We start from the raw sequence: 13,975 nt of genomic DNA, 5'->3' as shown, positions 1-13,975 counted from the left end.
CATCCTCAGCATGTGCTGAGTCGATGCTGCCGTCGTTGGAAGCGGCGCAGCATTGGCGGATGGCCGTGTTTCTGGAGTCCTTGTCTTTTCCATGATCGGTCGTTTTGCATTTGTCCACCTTCGTTTCGAAAACAACATTCGAATCGTCCTCTTCAATCGCGCAGCAGGTGTCGACAACACCAGGGTCGTCGCGGTCTAATTTACCTTGGGGCGAGGCGACCGGAGACGGACCATCTCTTGCGACAGCCTGTTCCTGTGGAGGGCCGCAACAGCCGGATCCACAGACCATTGTAAATGTTTTAACGATGGATATTCGATTCTCTTATGATTTTCTTCTCTCCGATGGTGAAGCTAATGTGTGATGCGATAGGCAGATGAGATGGCTCGTCGGCGGGACTTCGCGGGAGCTTCCGTGGGAACTGCGGGTCCAGTCCCAGAGGCACGTGCTCGGAGGGGTGGATCAACCCACACCCGCTTCCGGACTGCTTAGGTAATGTCCCATCAAGGTATGAGCGCCTCATGTGGCGGTGCAGCTAAATGATTGGTACTGCGCAGTATGTATTTCTTCAGCACATATCTCCAACTCTGGGTTTGTTAATCATTCATTGCTGTATTTTACAATGCGGCTTTTTCGAAGGGGCCGAATCCAATCTGAACAAGCTAGCTAAGGTACTGGTGATCTGGTTCTCGAAACTAGAAAACGACATATTGCTTTCTCCCTTCTTCGTTTTGTTCTTCTTCTCAGACTCAGACTCAGAAGGGAGACAATAGAAGGCAGCGGGCAGTTATTTTACTAATGTTATCATTACGGACCACGATCTCGTCTTGATCAACCGGATTAAGATTACACACACATAAATGAACCGATACTTCTCCGGTTCATAGGTTCCTCGGGAGTCAGGTCACATCTGTAAGCTCAGATTGTGACCATTGACAAGCGCGTTGGCGAAGATAACCGAATAGCAGTGAGCACTTCAAGTCGACAGAGATTCCCAAAGGAAATATGTGACAATTTGATTTCCCTTAGAGCAATCCCCCTGATAGCACCCACGCAACTCACCCACCCCACATCAATGTGCCCTTACAGACTTCTGGCCCTTCTTGCTTGACTTTCCGGAGGATGACTTGTGCCTTTTAGAGCTGTACTCCAAATCAACTCTGTAAGCCGCGCCACGGCTTGCCGAAGTCAAAGATCCATAAGAGGTGTTGCCGGATGCAGATGATTTGTACGAGTTGTTGCTTCTTGAACATGAGCCTGACGCGGACGATGACACAGTTTCTGCGTTCTCATCCACAGGGGAAAATCCGTTGATCTTGGATAAGGCAGAACCTCGTCGGTGAGAGCGACTGGAAGAGCCATAGCCAAACTTGCGACTAGCGGTCCCTTGGCGGAGCTCACTGAATGTCATATCTGGGGTGGTCGTTCGTGTTGGGACTAGGTCGATCGATCAGCTTCATGGTTGGCAGGTATAAATCGGAGGATGATTAGACTCACGGTAACGTGCACACTCCGCACAGCACCCATGATCGCAAGTCTGAGACTCATTGACAGGGGCGGCGATGCCGTAACCCGGCGAGGCTTTTGGCATCGTACACCAGCCCTGGGTATTGGGACCCTGGTTACACTGGCAACATGTCCAGGTTCCACCCATCGCCTTGAACTGACAGTTGATCAAAGGGCAGTCGGCATTGCTGGGCTGAGCGGTTGCATAACTCAGATGCGAGCATGGTGTCTCTACACCTGTTTCGAGATCGATGAGGGCCGAAGGGCAGTAGTGCCAGTTGATCGAAGTATGCGAGCAAGGGTGGAGACGAGGGTGGCCGTGACACATGGTGAAGGATGACAATGTGCAAATTTGTTGATACCAGACGACACAAGATGAAGGAGTCACTGTAGTGATATAACGAACGACTTATGGCGGTAATTTTCAAAGTTGACTGAAATTCGCTAACCCAAGCAGCTCGCTGCATCTTATATACTTCATTTTTCAGGCTTTCCTGCTTGCACAAGACAAAATTTGTACAAAGTTACCGTACTTCCATGATCACTATTCCGTTCTTACTGCCGATGAACGCCTCTTTTGGTTTCTTTTCTCATAGCTACTGACACATGTTCACTTCTTACCAACCATCTCGAACACCACCCTCACTTCGCATCTCATCTGTCATCACTCCTCGCTCACCGACAGTAAGGGTCGTGGAACCCGGGGTCAAACATGGCCCCAATTGACTGTTTCTGAGATTTCAATGTCTCGGGCTGCATGGTGGATGGATTGGTTGGTGTGGGTGATGTGTGTTGCATCCATACTTGAGGGTGCGGAAACATAAGTCAGGCAGCCAATGAAACAAGCGACTTTTGCGGGCGAGAGTCTCCCAACACGCCCTGGTCAAATCTGGGTGAAGTCTCCGACGGGAACTCGCAGCTTTGTGTCACACCGGTCCACCCATTATTGCAACACGACGATCTCCACAGTCATCAATCTCTGTGTTACGCGTCTTACATCGGACCCATGGGAATGAATTCCTCCACGAGTGGTTTAAGCAGCGGATGATGAGCCCGTCCTCCCGGTGCCTGGGTTCGTAAGATCTCGCTAGGAAGCTTGACGCATGACTGACTTGTAATAGTCTAAATGGGGGGTTTCACGATAATCACGATCCTTCTTCGGGGCTGATATTAGCCCCGATACTTAGCCTCGCCAATCGGCTGCTTCAAAATCTGAGTGGTCGGGAACAAAGTGGCGTGAGTTGGGAGGGGTTGTTGGCTGGATCGAAATGCAAGAGTGCAGGATCTGGAGATAGAGCTGGGTAGCTGCTTAATGTGACCCAAGTTGGACCCCATCCGATCACGATCTCGAGATCACGTTAAACTACTCACAGATACGAAATCTGGGCAAGTATCATGCAGGAACGCGGCACAGCGAAAGGATATGGTGGGATTTCAATCAGTTGAGAAATGAGATAGATTATACAATGTGTAAGACAATCCAGCTGTCTGAGATTCCCCTGCAAGTACCCATGGCCACCGACGATGGCGATGGGTGTCACTATGAGATCTTGCTGGCTTAATTACTCGATTACTGCGACAATTTTAAAGAGGAAACAAGTGGAACCCATCCTTTCTATGTATTTCTGCAACCACCACTGATTCATGATCCCTTCCTGGGGTTGAGCTCGTCCAAAGATAGATTTTCCTGGCGTCTAGTCACCGGAGGAACTAGCACTGAGTCTCTATCCTTCTTTTCCATCATATCCTAAGCTCCAAGAAGTTGTTTGTTTCCATAGGCCACCTGATTAATCATTTCATGATGTTCTTGGAAATGTTCAACCATCCAAGGCGGCAGTACATGTTGAGCAGCAAATATGCTCGCAGCGGTACTCATTTCCGTCAATGATCATGATGCAACTACATCTGCCTCCATCATTCCAACCCTTGCCGCACCAGCAGCAGTTCCAGCATCTGTTGCGGCTTTCATATGGGCAATTTGCTAAAGGGCACTTCGGCAAGGCTCTCTGGTCATAGCCTGGGGGAGGAGGGTACGGAATGTTTTGTTGAGTGACATCTCTGCAAGTTTTGCGCTTGGATGGATCTTTTTTCGAGGATGCCGACGCCTTGGAGCAATATTCGATTTGAGTCTGGATATGCTCGCAGGGCAACTTGAAAGCTATTGTGTGGCACATGATGTCTTTCTTCGAGATATTCGGACGTAAATGTGTCTTTAAATATGAGGATATTGCAGTTGGTAGTTAACGAAGATAGAGGGGCTGGAATCAAACAGTCAAGTGAAGATTGAAGAGCCACAGGCACGATGTGGTGCTTGATGTTCCGATGATATTTCTGGTTCCTAAAATGCTCATCGACAATTCCGGGGATTCTATCCTAAACTATATACTCAGAATCCCCGGATAGAAATCTACAGAAAAAGAAGGTTCGGCGATCTGATCCGAACTGTCGGTAAGCATGTTGAGGCGGCCACGATTTCCTTCCCTTCCCCTGTCGATCAGTAACCACTGCATCGGGTTCCAAGCGAAGACTTTGGCAGCCTGTTGGCGAGAGGCGAGCAAATGACTCGCAAGATGCATCCAAGATCAAATAGTTTGAAGGGTTATTGAAAGGAAAACGTGGCAGCCAGGTCTCTGATATGTATCAGGGACCGACTTCGGACGCATTGAATCCCGGAGCTTGATCCGTATCTGCTTTCCGTGAGAACAAAATCGCAACAGACACTTTAGTCAGGCAAATGTGCGAACCATTTGTGTGAAACACGCAGTAGAAAAGATAGCATCTCGATTGGTTTATATTGCTTCATGTATCGCAAAGGCTCTCAAGCCTCTTCGTCTCCTTCAGCCTCGTGCGTGGAGTTGGGCTCGTGGTGATCAGCCAGGAAGCAAGTTGATCGCCAGGAGGCGCTCTCGGCCGATGACAACACCCCCTGCCTGATGTTCTCTCCAATCTGACTGGTCTTACTCCCGATCCATGTACGACCCGACGTCAGCTGCTGGACTAGGGCCTGAAAGCCTAGACTCTGATGCCCATTTTCCCACGGCCCATGAAGAGCCGAGTACTCGGATGTGGCGGCTGGTGAGCGGGCATTGAGTGAGATATGGCGCCACTTCTGGAATAGAAAACCGTCGGTCTGTTGAAAGATTCCAAATCACTTTTGCGAACTCGTGTATTCTTCCTTATCTCCACGTCGTCGTCTATCAATAGAGCTCAATGGCTGTGCGGTACCCATCAACTTGTTTTGCCCTAGCGCGTTCGTCAGGACTCAGGTGTTGGTGTCCGCCGTACAATTTCTGCAGACTCGGTGGTAGCAGAAAGTGTCTGGACTCTTCTTCATTTTGTGTCGACACCAGCGCAGTGTGTTGCTTCCTCTGCTGCATTGACAACAGATCCAATAGCCATTCAATTCTTGCAAACGGCAGCTGCCGGCACTGCAATCGGGAGATATCAGACAGCCTCCGGTTGCGCAAGGATTATCAAAATCAACGTTCTGAACCGCATTGGAAGTGACTCTTTCGCAGGGAGTCTGGAAACTGCCATCCGAATCTCTTCCAGCGTCCATGCAAAATTCCCAGTGGAAGACATTATCAATCGGCCGAGGGCACGGCTGAACGTGATGGTGGTGAAGGTAGGACCAAGTGCACATGGTTGATGTCCCAAAGTTGAGCTGAGAGATTCTAAGGTAGTGGTAGTCTTCACAAGGGCTGCTGCCGTTTGTTCTTCCCCGTTTAGGTAGTTGGTGGTAGTAAGGTATCGAAAATGTCGAGAACAGGCACGAAAAGGAGTCCTAGACAAGATGCGGAGACCGATCTCAAGGACAGAAAATTCCGTGGTTGATCGAAATATGACGTGGCACAAAGATGCGAGCCCCGAACAGATGTTTTGTGTAAGCAGTGGGAGCCAAGAGACGGTTCGAGGAATTGCGGACTCCAGGCGAACTGGGTTTATTGTGTATGATGGAGCTGAGTGTCGGTTTGGGCTGACTTATGAACAGAATTCCGATAAAATTGGTTATCACAAGCAGCCTGCATCTGCCAGACGAGGTAACAGTGAGTTGTCAAGAGAAAGCCAGGTGACTCAGTAGATCGGTTTGATATTGATTAGGATGGTACCTCGTGATGTTTGATGCTGTTGTTGCCGAGTGTTTTCGACACTTCTGGGTGCAGGTATGAATCCTCTTATACTACCATTAGGACTCCTCATACGTCCCTTGACGCAGTTCACAGCTGCTTCTCGCTGAACCTCGAGTATTGGGCATCTGGTCCATCTCAAAGCCCCGGCTCGTCGTTACCACGCTGTTGGGACCTGACCACCTCATTTCTCTGATGTTTGCCTCGCGGGCCCTGGGGGAATGGCACGATTCCTCTTTCAGGCTTCAATAATTGGCCGCCATTGTCAAACCCATGGGTCGCAATTCTCACTGTCCCTCCGGAGAGTGGCGAAGCACGTGGCTTGCGCATGCTTACCGGTCTTGCAACCAGGGTTCTCTTCAATGTGAAGTTCCAATGATATCAAGAGGAATGAGACACAGAGGCACACTTTTGTAACAATGCACAGCTTCGGGCAGATTGCCTTTTCGTCGCCCATATGGAGGCCACATGAGATGGGCATGGCAATCAGCCACGAAGGCGCTATCACCCTGGCTCCCACGAGTTGTCATTCTCATTTCCGGGCTACTGGTTCCGAGCTCCAAGGCTGACGGGACTAGCGATGATGTTCGCCCATCATCGTGATATTCGAAGGCGTTCTAGAAACCCCCTAATGTCTGTCGAGCACCTTTCTCGAAGCTGATATGGGACAACACCATGTACCCCAGAATTGCCTTGTCACAGAGTGGATGTACAGCATTTTCGTGTGATCCCGGACTTCAGGGCTCAGTTCCACGAAAGTACCCTTGTTTCCAATCATGAGAAAATGTCTAGTCCCCCCGCGGTCAATGCCAGTGTAAGAGATTGATGACCTTACGCATCTTATTCGCAATCACGTCGGCTTGTTGGAGGAGGAAAGAGGGGTAAGTAAAATGAGATGAAATGATATACAGAGGAGAGGGCTTGTAGAATGCGTCCGACTATTCCCTTTGGCTCTGCCTCATCGAGAGCTGTAAGATGTAGTGTAATCTTGGATTCGGACTCGGAGTTGAGATTCCAGCAGGAGTCAAGTTAATGGCGGCCAACTCCTACGCATCACCGGCGTTTGGCGCGGTTAATCGGGTCACACATAACTTATCCCCCAGTCTTCAGCCCGAAACTCGCGGCAGCTGTGTGCCCCAGTCAAAGGAGTGTGCGCCAAAGAAGCGTGTCATACCTTAGATAGCACATCTTTGACTCTGTTGGAATATTCCTGCGTGCTTGTCGCGCTATTATCAGTGACCGCCAACAGTTTCGATATGCAAGAGTCACCAACGAGAGCTCTCGCAAAAACAGTGACATGTAGCAGCTAACACATTCATTCAGTAATGCGGAACCCCGAAAATATTGTCTCGCCAAAAGTCCCAACATTAAACCAAGTACGGTATCCAATGAAAACGTTCGGCCAGCTCCGACGCAGAAGGGTAGACTACTGCAAGGGCAGACTACTGTAAGGCACGTCAGATCAACCACTTATAACAAGGCCCAGCCGCTTCTGTGGCTGTTTGAAATGGTGACACTGCATGTGATCAGCAGGAAGTGCGATCAAGGTCTGTCAAGTCATGCAGGTCAGAGTGAAAGCCACTCATGGCTGATATGGAGGCTTCCTGGCGTACTTCACGGGTTCCTAGGGACCGGAAGTCGATTCTTCAGCGACGGAGTGGCTGCAACAGGATATCAAGCCTCCTGGGCCGGGCTTCTCTCACTCAATGGACGAAAATATATTGGTCTTATCATCGATCAGTCGTTTTGATGGACTCCTAGGGCGCTGGAGTTTCGCGTATTGTTAGACATCGGGTCGGAATACTCTTCCGAATTGGGAATTCGTGCCGGAGATATATCATACGAGAGCAAATCCGCCTACCGAAACTGCAATGCGGCTGTACCTTTCCGTCGGCTACACAGGGTTCAAGCATTGGCTCCTCGGTTACCAGCAGAGCTGGGAAAGCGCAAGACCTTCCCCATTAAGGTGGATCTCTGTCAAGAAAAAGAACTGTTGGAGCTGATGTGGCCGTGAAAATCTTCAATAGATTCACTCGGAGCTGATTCAGAGCTTACGGCCGGAGATATTGGAGACTGCTGCACTTCATGGGCAGTTGAAGCTGGACTTGGACGATGCTGGGCTCCAGATTTCCACACAAGCCGTAACACAGACAGGTCTGGAACAAATTGAGGCAAGTTTTCATGGTGGCACAAAAGGCCTAGATCTGAAAAATTCGAAGCTGTGCGAGTGGGAGCCCTGGAAGCCCATGTCTCAGTAAACGACGTTTAGCGCCGCCATCGAGAGGCCAAGTGCTCGGAAAGAAAGAAGATTCGTCACTGAACGATTCGAAATGCTGACCATCTGCACTATTCTTTTCGTAATTGTATGCTTAGTAGCCTATGTGACTCGGTCCTCATTTTGCAGAGTATTTGGCCTCCGTTTCTCTCGAAGCTTATTATTGAAACAACAAGCGATGAATAGCCAATCCTTATATAAGACCTTCAACAAAAACTATCGTTTATGTAGCATCAGCCCATGAACCATCCTCAAGGAATATTCCCGCATTCTACTGCAGATGTACTCAGTTATTTTGGTCATCTCTCATTATCATATGCCCTTGTACAGGTGAAGAGAGGCTGAAAAGACGCCAAGACATCTGAGCTTCTCGCGGTCTCACTAAGTGAGACGGGAATTGTTAGTCTTCTCTCAATAGAAGAGAACTGAGCAAGACAAGTCACCGCTTTGATCGCAATCGTCTTAGTCTTTGCTGAATGATTGGATGCTCTTCCCGAATTTCAGCATGGTTAACATGGAATGGCATGATCACAAGCTAAGGGAGTTCCCCATGAGCCGTTTGCATTCCGGACTTCTCATAGTTAACGCCAATCACCACGTTATTCCCCGCATACTTCGAGTGATCCAACTTGAATCAGCTAACAACAAGCGCGAGGAGCTGGAAATCCTCAGCCGCTCCACGAGAATTCAGTGGCAGTTGACCGTTCAACCCCTCACCCGCACCCGTAGTTGCCGGTGGTGTCTTGCCGCATCCAGTCAAGTGGTGATCCACGGTTCGAACCTTATCACGCTCGTCAACCTGGTAATTATGGCTTTGTCTCAATACGGAGCGGGAAGCGACCAATCACTTCTAGCCCCTTACTTGCCAGCCCGTTCCTTGGGCTGGGCCGGGCGGCTGGCAGCATCAAAAGCGGGCTGTTGCTTCGGTCACATATCACTCTTATTTCTCCTCATGCAAGTGTTTGCTCTTCCGAGATCCCCCAGCGGTGCTTTCCAATCGCCTCTGCCCTTCCAAAGATGCAGGAGACAGGAATGCCGAGTTACATAGTCGGACGGCTAGAGCATCAACATCAAGTAGGTTCAAGTTCGATTATGAAATTCTTCCAGTCGTACTAGAAGATCTTGATTCGAATGAAGATCACCGTATTGTATCCCTTGGATAAGTTGGTGGAATTTCGTGGCGGCAAACATTTTTATCAACTCGCGTTCCATGTCCGGTTGCGATTCTGAGTCTAAACGCCACGCCGTTCCAGTCCAAAGTCATCACGGCCTCGAACGTAAGTATCCCCAGCCATCAAGAGACCAAGGGCTGAATGGTCCGCGAATGATTATGAAGGCAAAATGCTAGGCTTTCTGATAGGATAACGTAGCGACACGAATCGTGCTCAAAAATGCTCAAATCCCCTTTCTCATGACTCCCTTGAAGCAAAGCATGTCGAGCAGGTTCTCATCATTTATCTTGTAAGCCAGCTTTCGAGCTGCCTCGCGAACAAGCCACCATGCTGGCCCTTCGTCATGTCTGGATCATCGTAACTGATGTTGCGAATTCACTTTTCGGTTCACCCTTCTTCCGGGATGGATCTCAACACCACCTAGGAGCCAAGTTTAGCTGGTCTCACACCGGCCTGGATACCGCTGGACATGGCAGCCCCGTCTTCACGCCTCCTGGTAGCAACATTGACAAATTTGTCTGTGACTACAGCCAGATGAAAGGCTTCAAGCCATGCGGCACTGCAGAGGACCGGAGCTGCTGGCTTCGCAACTCGGATACCGGAGAAGAATACAACATCACGACCGACTACGAGGACAAGATGCCGCAAGGTATTACTCGTGTTTACTACCTCAACGTTACGGATAGCTACATCAATGCGAACGGCCTAAATTTCACCGAAGCAAAACTGTTTAACAACACTTGGCCTGGGCCTCTCATTGAGGCTTGTTGGGGTGACACTGTGGAGATCCACGTTCAGAATCTCCTCGTCAACAACGGAACCAGTATCCATTGGCATGGCATCAGGCAGAATCAAACAATGCACATGGACGGTGTCAACGGAATCACACAATGCCCTATCGCCCCACAGTCCAGCTTTGTCTACAGATGGAATGCCACACAGTACGGCTCCTCGTGGTATCACAGCCACTACTCAGTTCAGTACGCCGATGGACTGCAAGCTCCCATTGTAAGTCATATTTCTTGAGCTCCAGTCTCTTCAAAACTTAAATGCTGACCACCTCAATCCAGACCATCCACGGACCAACGTCATTCCCGTACGACGAGGCTATCGAGCCAATCTCGGTGACTGATTGGGGTGAGTCAGGCTGAACCATTTGTTGTCCGCATTGTCTGGCTGTACCGAGCTGATGCTAACTGATGGATTTCAGCGAACAATAGTGCATTTGAAAACATGTACACAGCTGCAACGGGACAAGACATTCTACTGGGTGGCATCGGGAACATCACTCGATTCACTGGCGGAGGTGTTGATAACATCACAGAGATTCCCCGTGGCTATGAGATCTGGTTCGATGACATTGAGCCCAACCACTTGACGCGAGCAAAGCGGTACCTTTTGCGCCTTGTCAACACTGCTTATGAATCAACGTTTATCTTCTCCATCGACAACCATATTTTCACCGTCGTCGAGGCAGACTTCGTTCCCGTTGAGCCATTCAACGCTACTTCTATCCTCATCGCCATCGGACAGAGATATCACATCATCGTCGAGGCAAAGCCGGTGGCTGACCGCTCGAACCCCGATGCCAATCCTTTACCGGAGGATGGCAATTTCTGGATTCGCACCCAGGTTCCACTGCAAGAAGGCACAAATCGGACATCAGAAGGCAACGCCACTGTGGATGTGCACAACTACATGAAGACTGGCATCCTGCGTTACGACAGATCCAGTACAGCTGATCCCACTACAACGGGTTGGAACATTAGCCTCATTGTCTCCGACACGGAGGTCAACGACAAGCTTGTGCCCACTGTTCCCTGGATGGTTGGACCCCCCTCAAACGGCTATGTTGGGGAGCAGTTTGACATTGCGGACCTCCATAACGCAGCGATGAAAAGTGGACCATATGCGACAGCCTTTTTCTCCTTCGAGCGACCTGACAGTGAGGAGATGCGGCCATTCCAAACTACATATGGTAACCCTACCTTCTTGAATCTCGACAACGTTGGCGACGAGTGGCCGACAGGATGGGTAGTTGTGCCTGAGAACTATACCGCCGATGACTGGGTAAGTTTGCTTGCGGGTACACTGGCTTTCCAACAAATACTTCGTGTTTCAAATCATCTCCAGATGAATCTGTCACTGACCAGCAACTTAAATAGGTTTATCTGGTTCTTAACTCCAACAACACCGACTCGACCAACCCAACATTTGGTCCTCACCCCGTAAGTAGCAGTGCCCTTATTCAGCATTATGAGACTGACCGCATTCAGATCCATCTTCACGGCCATGACTTTGCCATCATCGAGCAAGAGGATAACAAGTTGTGGAGCAAGGAAGACTTCAATCCTAACATGGTCAAAACGAAAAATCCCCCCCGTCGGGACGTGGTACTTCTCCCCAAGAACGGCTACGCTGTCATCGCCTTCAAGTCAGATAACCCCGGCGTCTGGTTGATGCACTGCCATATTGCGGGCCACGCCTCTGCGGGCTTGTCTTTACAAATCATGGAACGACAGGCCGACGCCAACGTTATTTGGCCAGCCGGAAACTCTCAGGCTCTGGATAATGCCCATAGTCTCTGTGCAAGCTGGAATACTTGGGCGTATGACTGCAAGAACTACTGGCCTGGCAACCTGGGTACCGATGAGCACCCGGACTACCCCGCCTGCGCCAATGCCACCAACCTTCAGAACGATTCTGGAGTTTAAGTAAGAAAGAGCAGGTTGAGAGGACAACAACATTCATCAGTTTGATGAGACGCTCTAATGATGATGAGGGGGACGATGGAAGGGGTAAGCGCCAGGAAGAGGATATGGTATAAGGGCATGCTGAGGAGTCAGCAAGAGAGATTTGTCGAGAAGAAATCAGTAAAATTAGCAACATGATTGATATCCAGGGCTCCAGATAACTAAAAGCAGTGGCTGATGTGCGCAAGGCAAATGGTATCGACAGAAAGGTCATTCCACCCGGGCCACCGAAGCAAACACCGTAGATCGGCTCTTGTTATCCCCTCAGCTCTCCCGGCTAGGCGGACCCATGCAGCCGTTGAGCCAATCTTCCATCAAACGCCAAGCTCACACATAACCCGGCCAATGGGCACATTGCCATTGTATTTTGGTGTGCTATGCGACCCGGCGGCGCGGGTGTCGCGTGGCTTATCAGACGGGCGACGACCAACGGCCAAATCTGATGGTGGCGTTCTGCGTCTGCGCTGTTGAAAACGCATGTAAGCGCTGACGCCCAGAACAGATATACGAGTGAGCGGTCCTTTTTCGAAGGAACATCGTTGAGAACAGCCTTGCTTTGTGTTTTCCAGTCTCATCATCCCACGTCGCAACATCAGAGCAACGACAGTAAGGTGAGAGTAAGCATGGATAAGATGTGTGAGTTGGCAGTGGATGCTGTTGAGTGGGTGTCTGGGTGGTCAACTCTTTCGCCAGCGACGGGGTTCCCGGGGTCGAGTTCGATGAGGGCCCTTCAGAACTATCTTTATAAACCCCTACGAGAATCACGATCCGAAGCCAAAGTTTCGTCCGAGACCAAGCAGCACCGTCTCAAGTCACCCACGATGCCATTCACAAAATTCGCCGAGCTCCCTGCCGAGCTCCGCCTCAAAATCTGGGATGAAGCAACAGCCGGACCGTCAATACACATCTTTGATGTCTGTTTCCCGTCCTGGCGCGGCACTGATCGAAGCAGCCGGGCTTTCCAATCCGCAGACGGCAGAATTATAGAAGATAACTACGCTAGATGGACAAAGTACAGAGAGTGCGTCTTTTTGGACGCCCTAGAAACCGGGCCGGCGGAAATTGCGCGGCAGACGAGAATTGCAAGACACATGCACGATCCATCCGTCTACAAACAACGACATAGGATGCGACTAGTGTGCTCTGAAGCCTCGGCGGCTGTGGAGAGGCGGTTGAGGGGGAGGAATACGAACTCAGTCTACCTCCCCGGTCGAAACCAGAGGATACATTACGACAACGAAGAAGACGTGCTGCTGTTGCGGTTCGGAGACGGCGGTGCCCTCACAGACCTCAGCCACGGAGTCTTATTTGGCGAATATGAGGCGTCGGGAGTGAACAGCTTGACCGAGGTGCTCGAAGGGCCATGGAGCGCCGAGATCGCGGAGACGTTACGTGATGCGCGACTCATCGCTTTGGATATTGCGGAGACGTGGACGCCGGCAACGGTTGGGGCGGTACTGTTCGAAGAGGTGGCGTATCTGGCGTGTTGTATACAACGGGGACTCCGAGTGCTGTATCTGGTTGACCACTGCCACGGCCGATGTGTCCGATGCAAGAAGCAGGACATCACGAGATCTCGGCTCCAGACCCGCGGCGATCTATATGACCAGCTCCACAGTCGACACAAAGATGCGGCTAGATCGCGGACAGCGGACGTGATCCACGGCGTGGGGAAGACGTACCGGGAGGTGTTCGATTTGGAGGGCATGGGTTGGTCTGACGAGCACCCGATCTACGTGTTTGCGAGGGTCATGGACGAGATGATTAGGAGCCAGCAGGCAGACGCGGATACGCAGGACTTTGAAGGAATCAGGGTGTTGCTGGTGGAAGACGATGAGTTGGAGGGCGTGGACACCACGACTATGATGGACTGTTATCCGGACGGCCGTTCGGAGGAAGTAACCAATGAGGATATGAACATGAGCTTGCGGTAGTCAAGCTAGCGATGCGGGTGAGAACAAGAGACGTTTTTGGCGCGAGAAGGGCGAGATAAGCTGACGGACGAGGGGGCGCTTATTCCAGCTGGACCAAGTAGTTGGGTTGAATCGGCTGAATCGGCTGACGTGGGGCAACGAGAAGCTGATTTCGTCGAAACGAGACATGCTGCAACGACTAGAAGGATGCGAGCTAGGGAAGGGAGACCT

The 13,975-nt window shown here is 50.5% G+C and overlaps 2 protein-coding genes across 2 annotated transcripts; both read left to right on the top strand.

The window, feature by feature from the left end:
* Positions 1–9,405: 9,405 nt before the first annotated feature.
* N0V96_009799 (uncharacterized protein) lies at positions 9,406–11,792 on the top strand (the record flags this gene model as incomplete). The annotated part of the gene is made up of 4 exons (XM_065758752.1): positions 9,406–10,086; positions 10,149–10,215; positions 10,289–11,148; positions 11,244–11,792. 4 exons carry the CDS (start codon positions 9,406–9,408, stop codon positions 11,790–11,792), a joined length of 2,157 nt encoding a protein of 718 aa, XP_065612519.1.
* Positions 11,793–12,463: 671 nt separating this feature from the next.
* On the top strand, positions 12,464–13,765 carry N0V96_009798 (uncharacterized protein; the record flags this gene model as incomplete). The annotated part of the gene is made up of 2 exons (XM_065758751.1): positions 12,464–12,467; positions 12,525–13,765. 2 exons carry the CDS (start codon positions 12,464–12,466, stop codon positions 13,763–13,765), a joined length of 1,245 nt encoding a protein of 414 aa, XP_065612518.1.
* Between the last annotated feature and the right edge of the window lie 210 nt (positions 13,766–13,975).

Source organism: Colletotrichum fioriniae, assembly GCF_027942845.1.
Source record: "Colletotrichum fioriniae strain IMI 355084 chromosome Unknown scaffold_13, whole genome shotgun sequence".
In the NCBI taxonomy this organism is placed as follows: domain Eukaryota; kingdom Fungi; phylum Ascomycota; class Sordariomycetes; order Glomerellales; family Glomerellaceae; genus Colletotrichum; species Colletotrichum fioriniae.
This window is presented reverse-complemented; position numbering and strand designations above follow the sequence as displayed.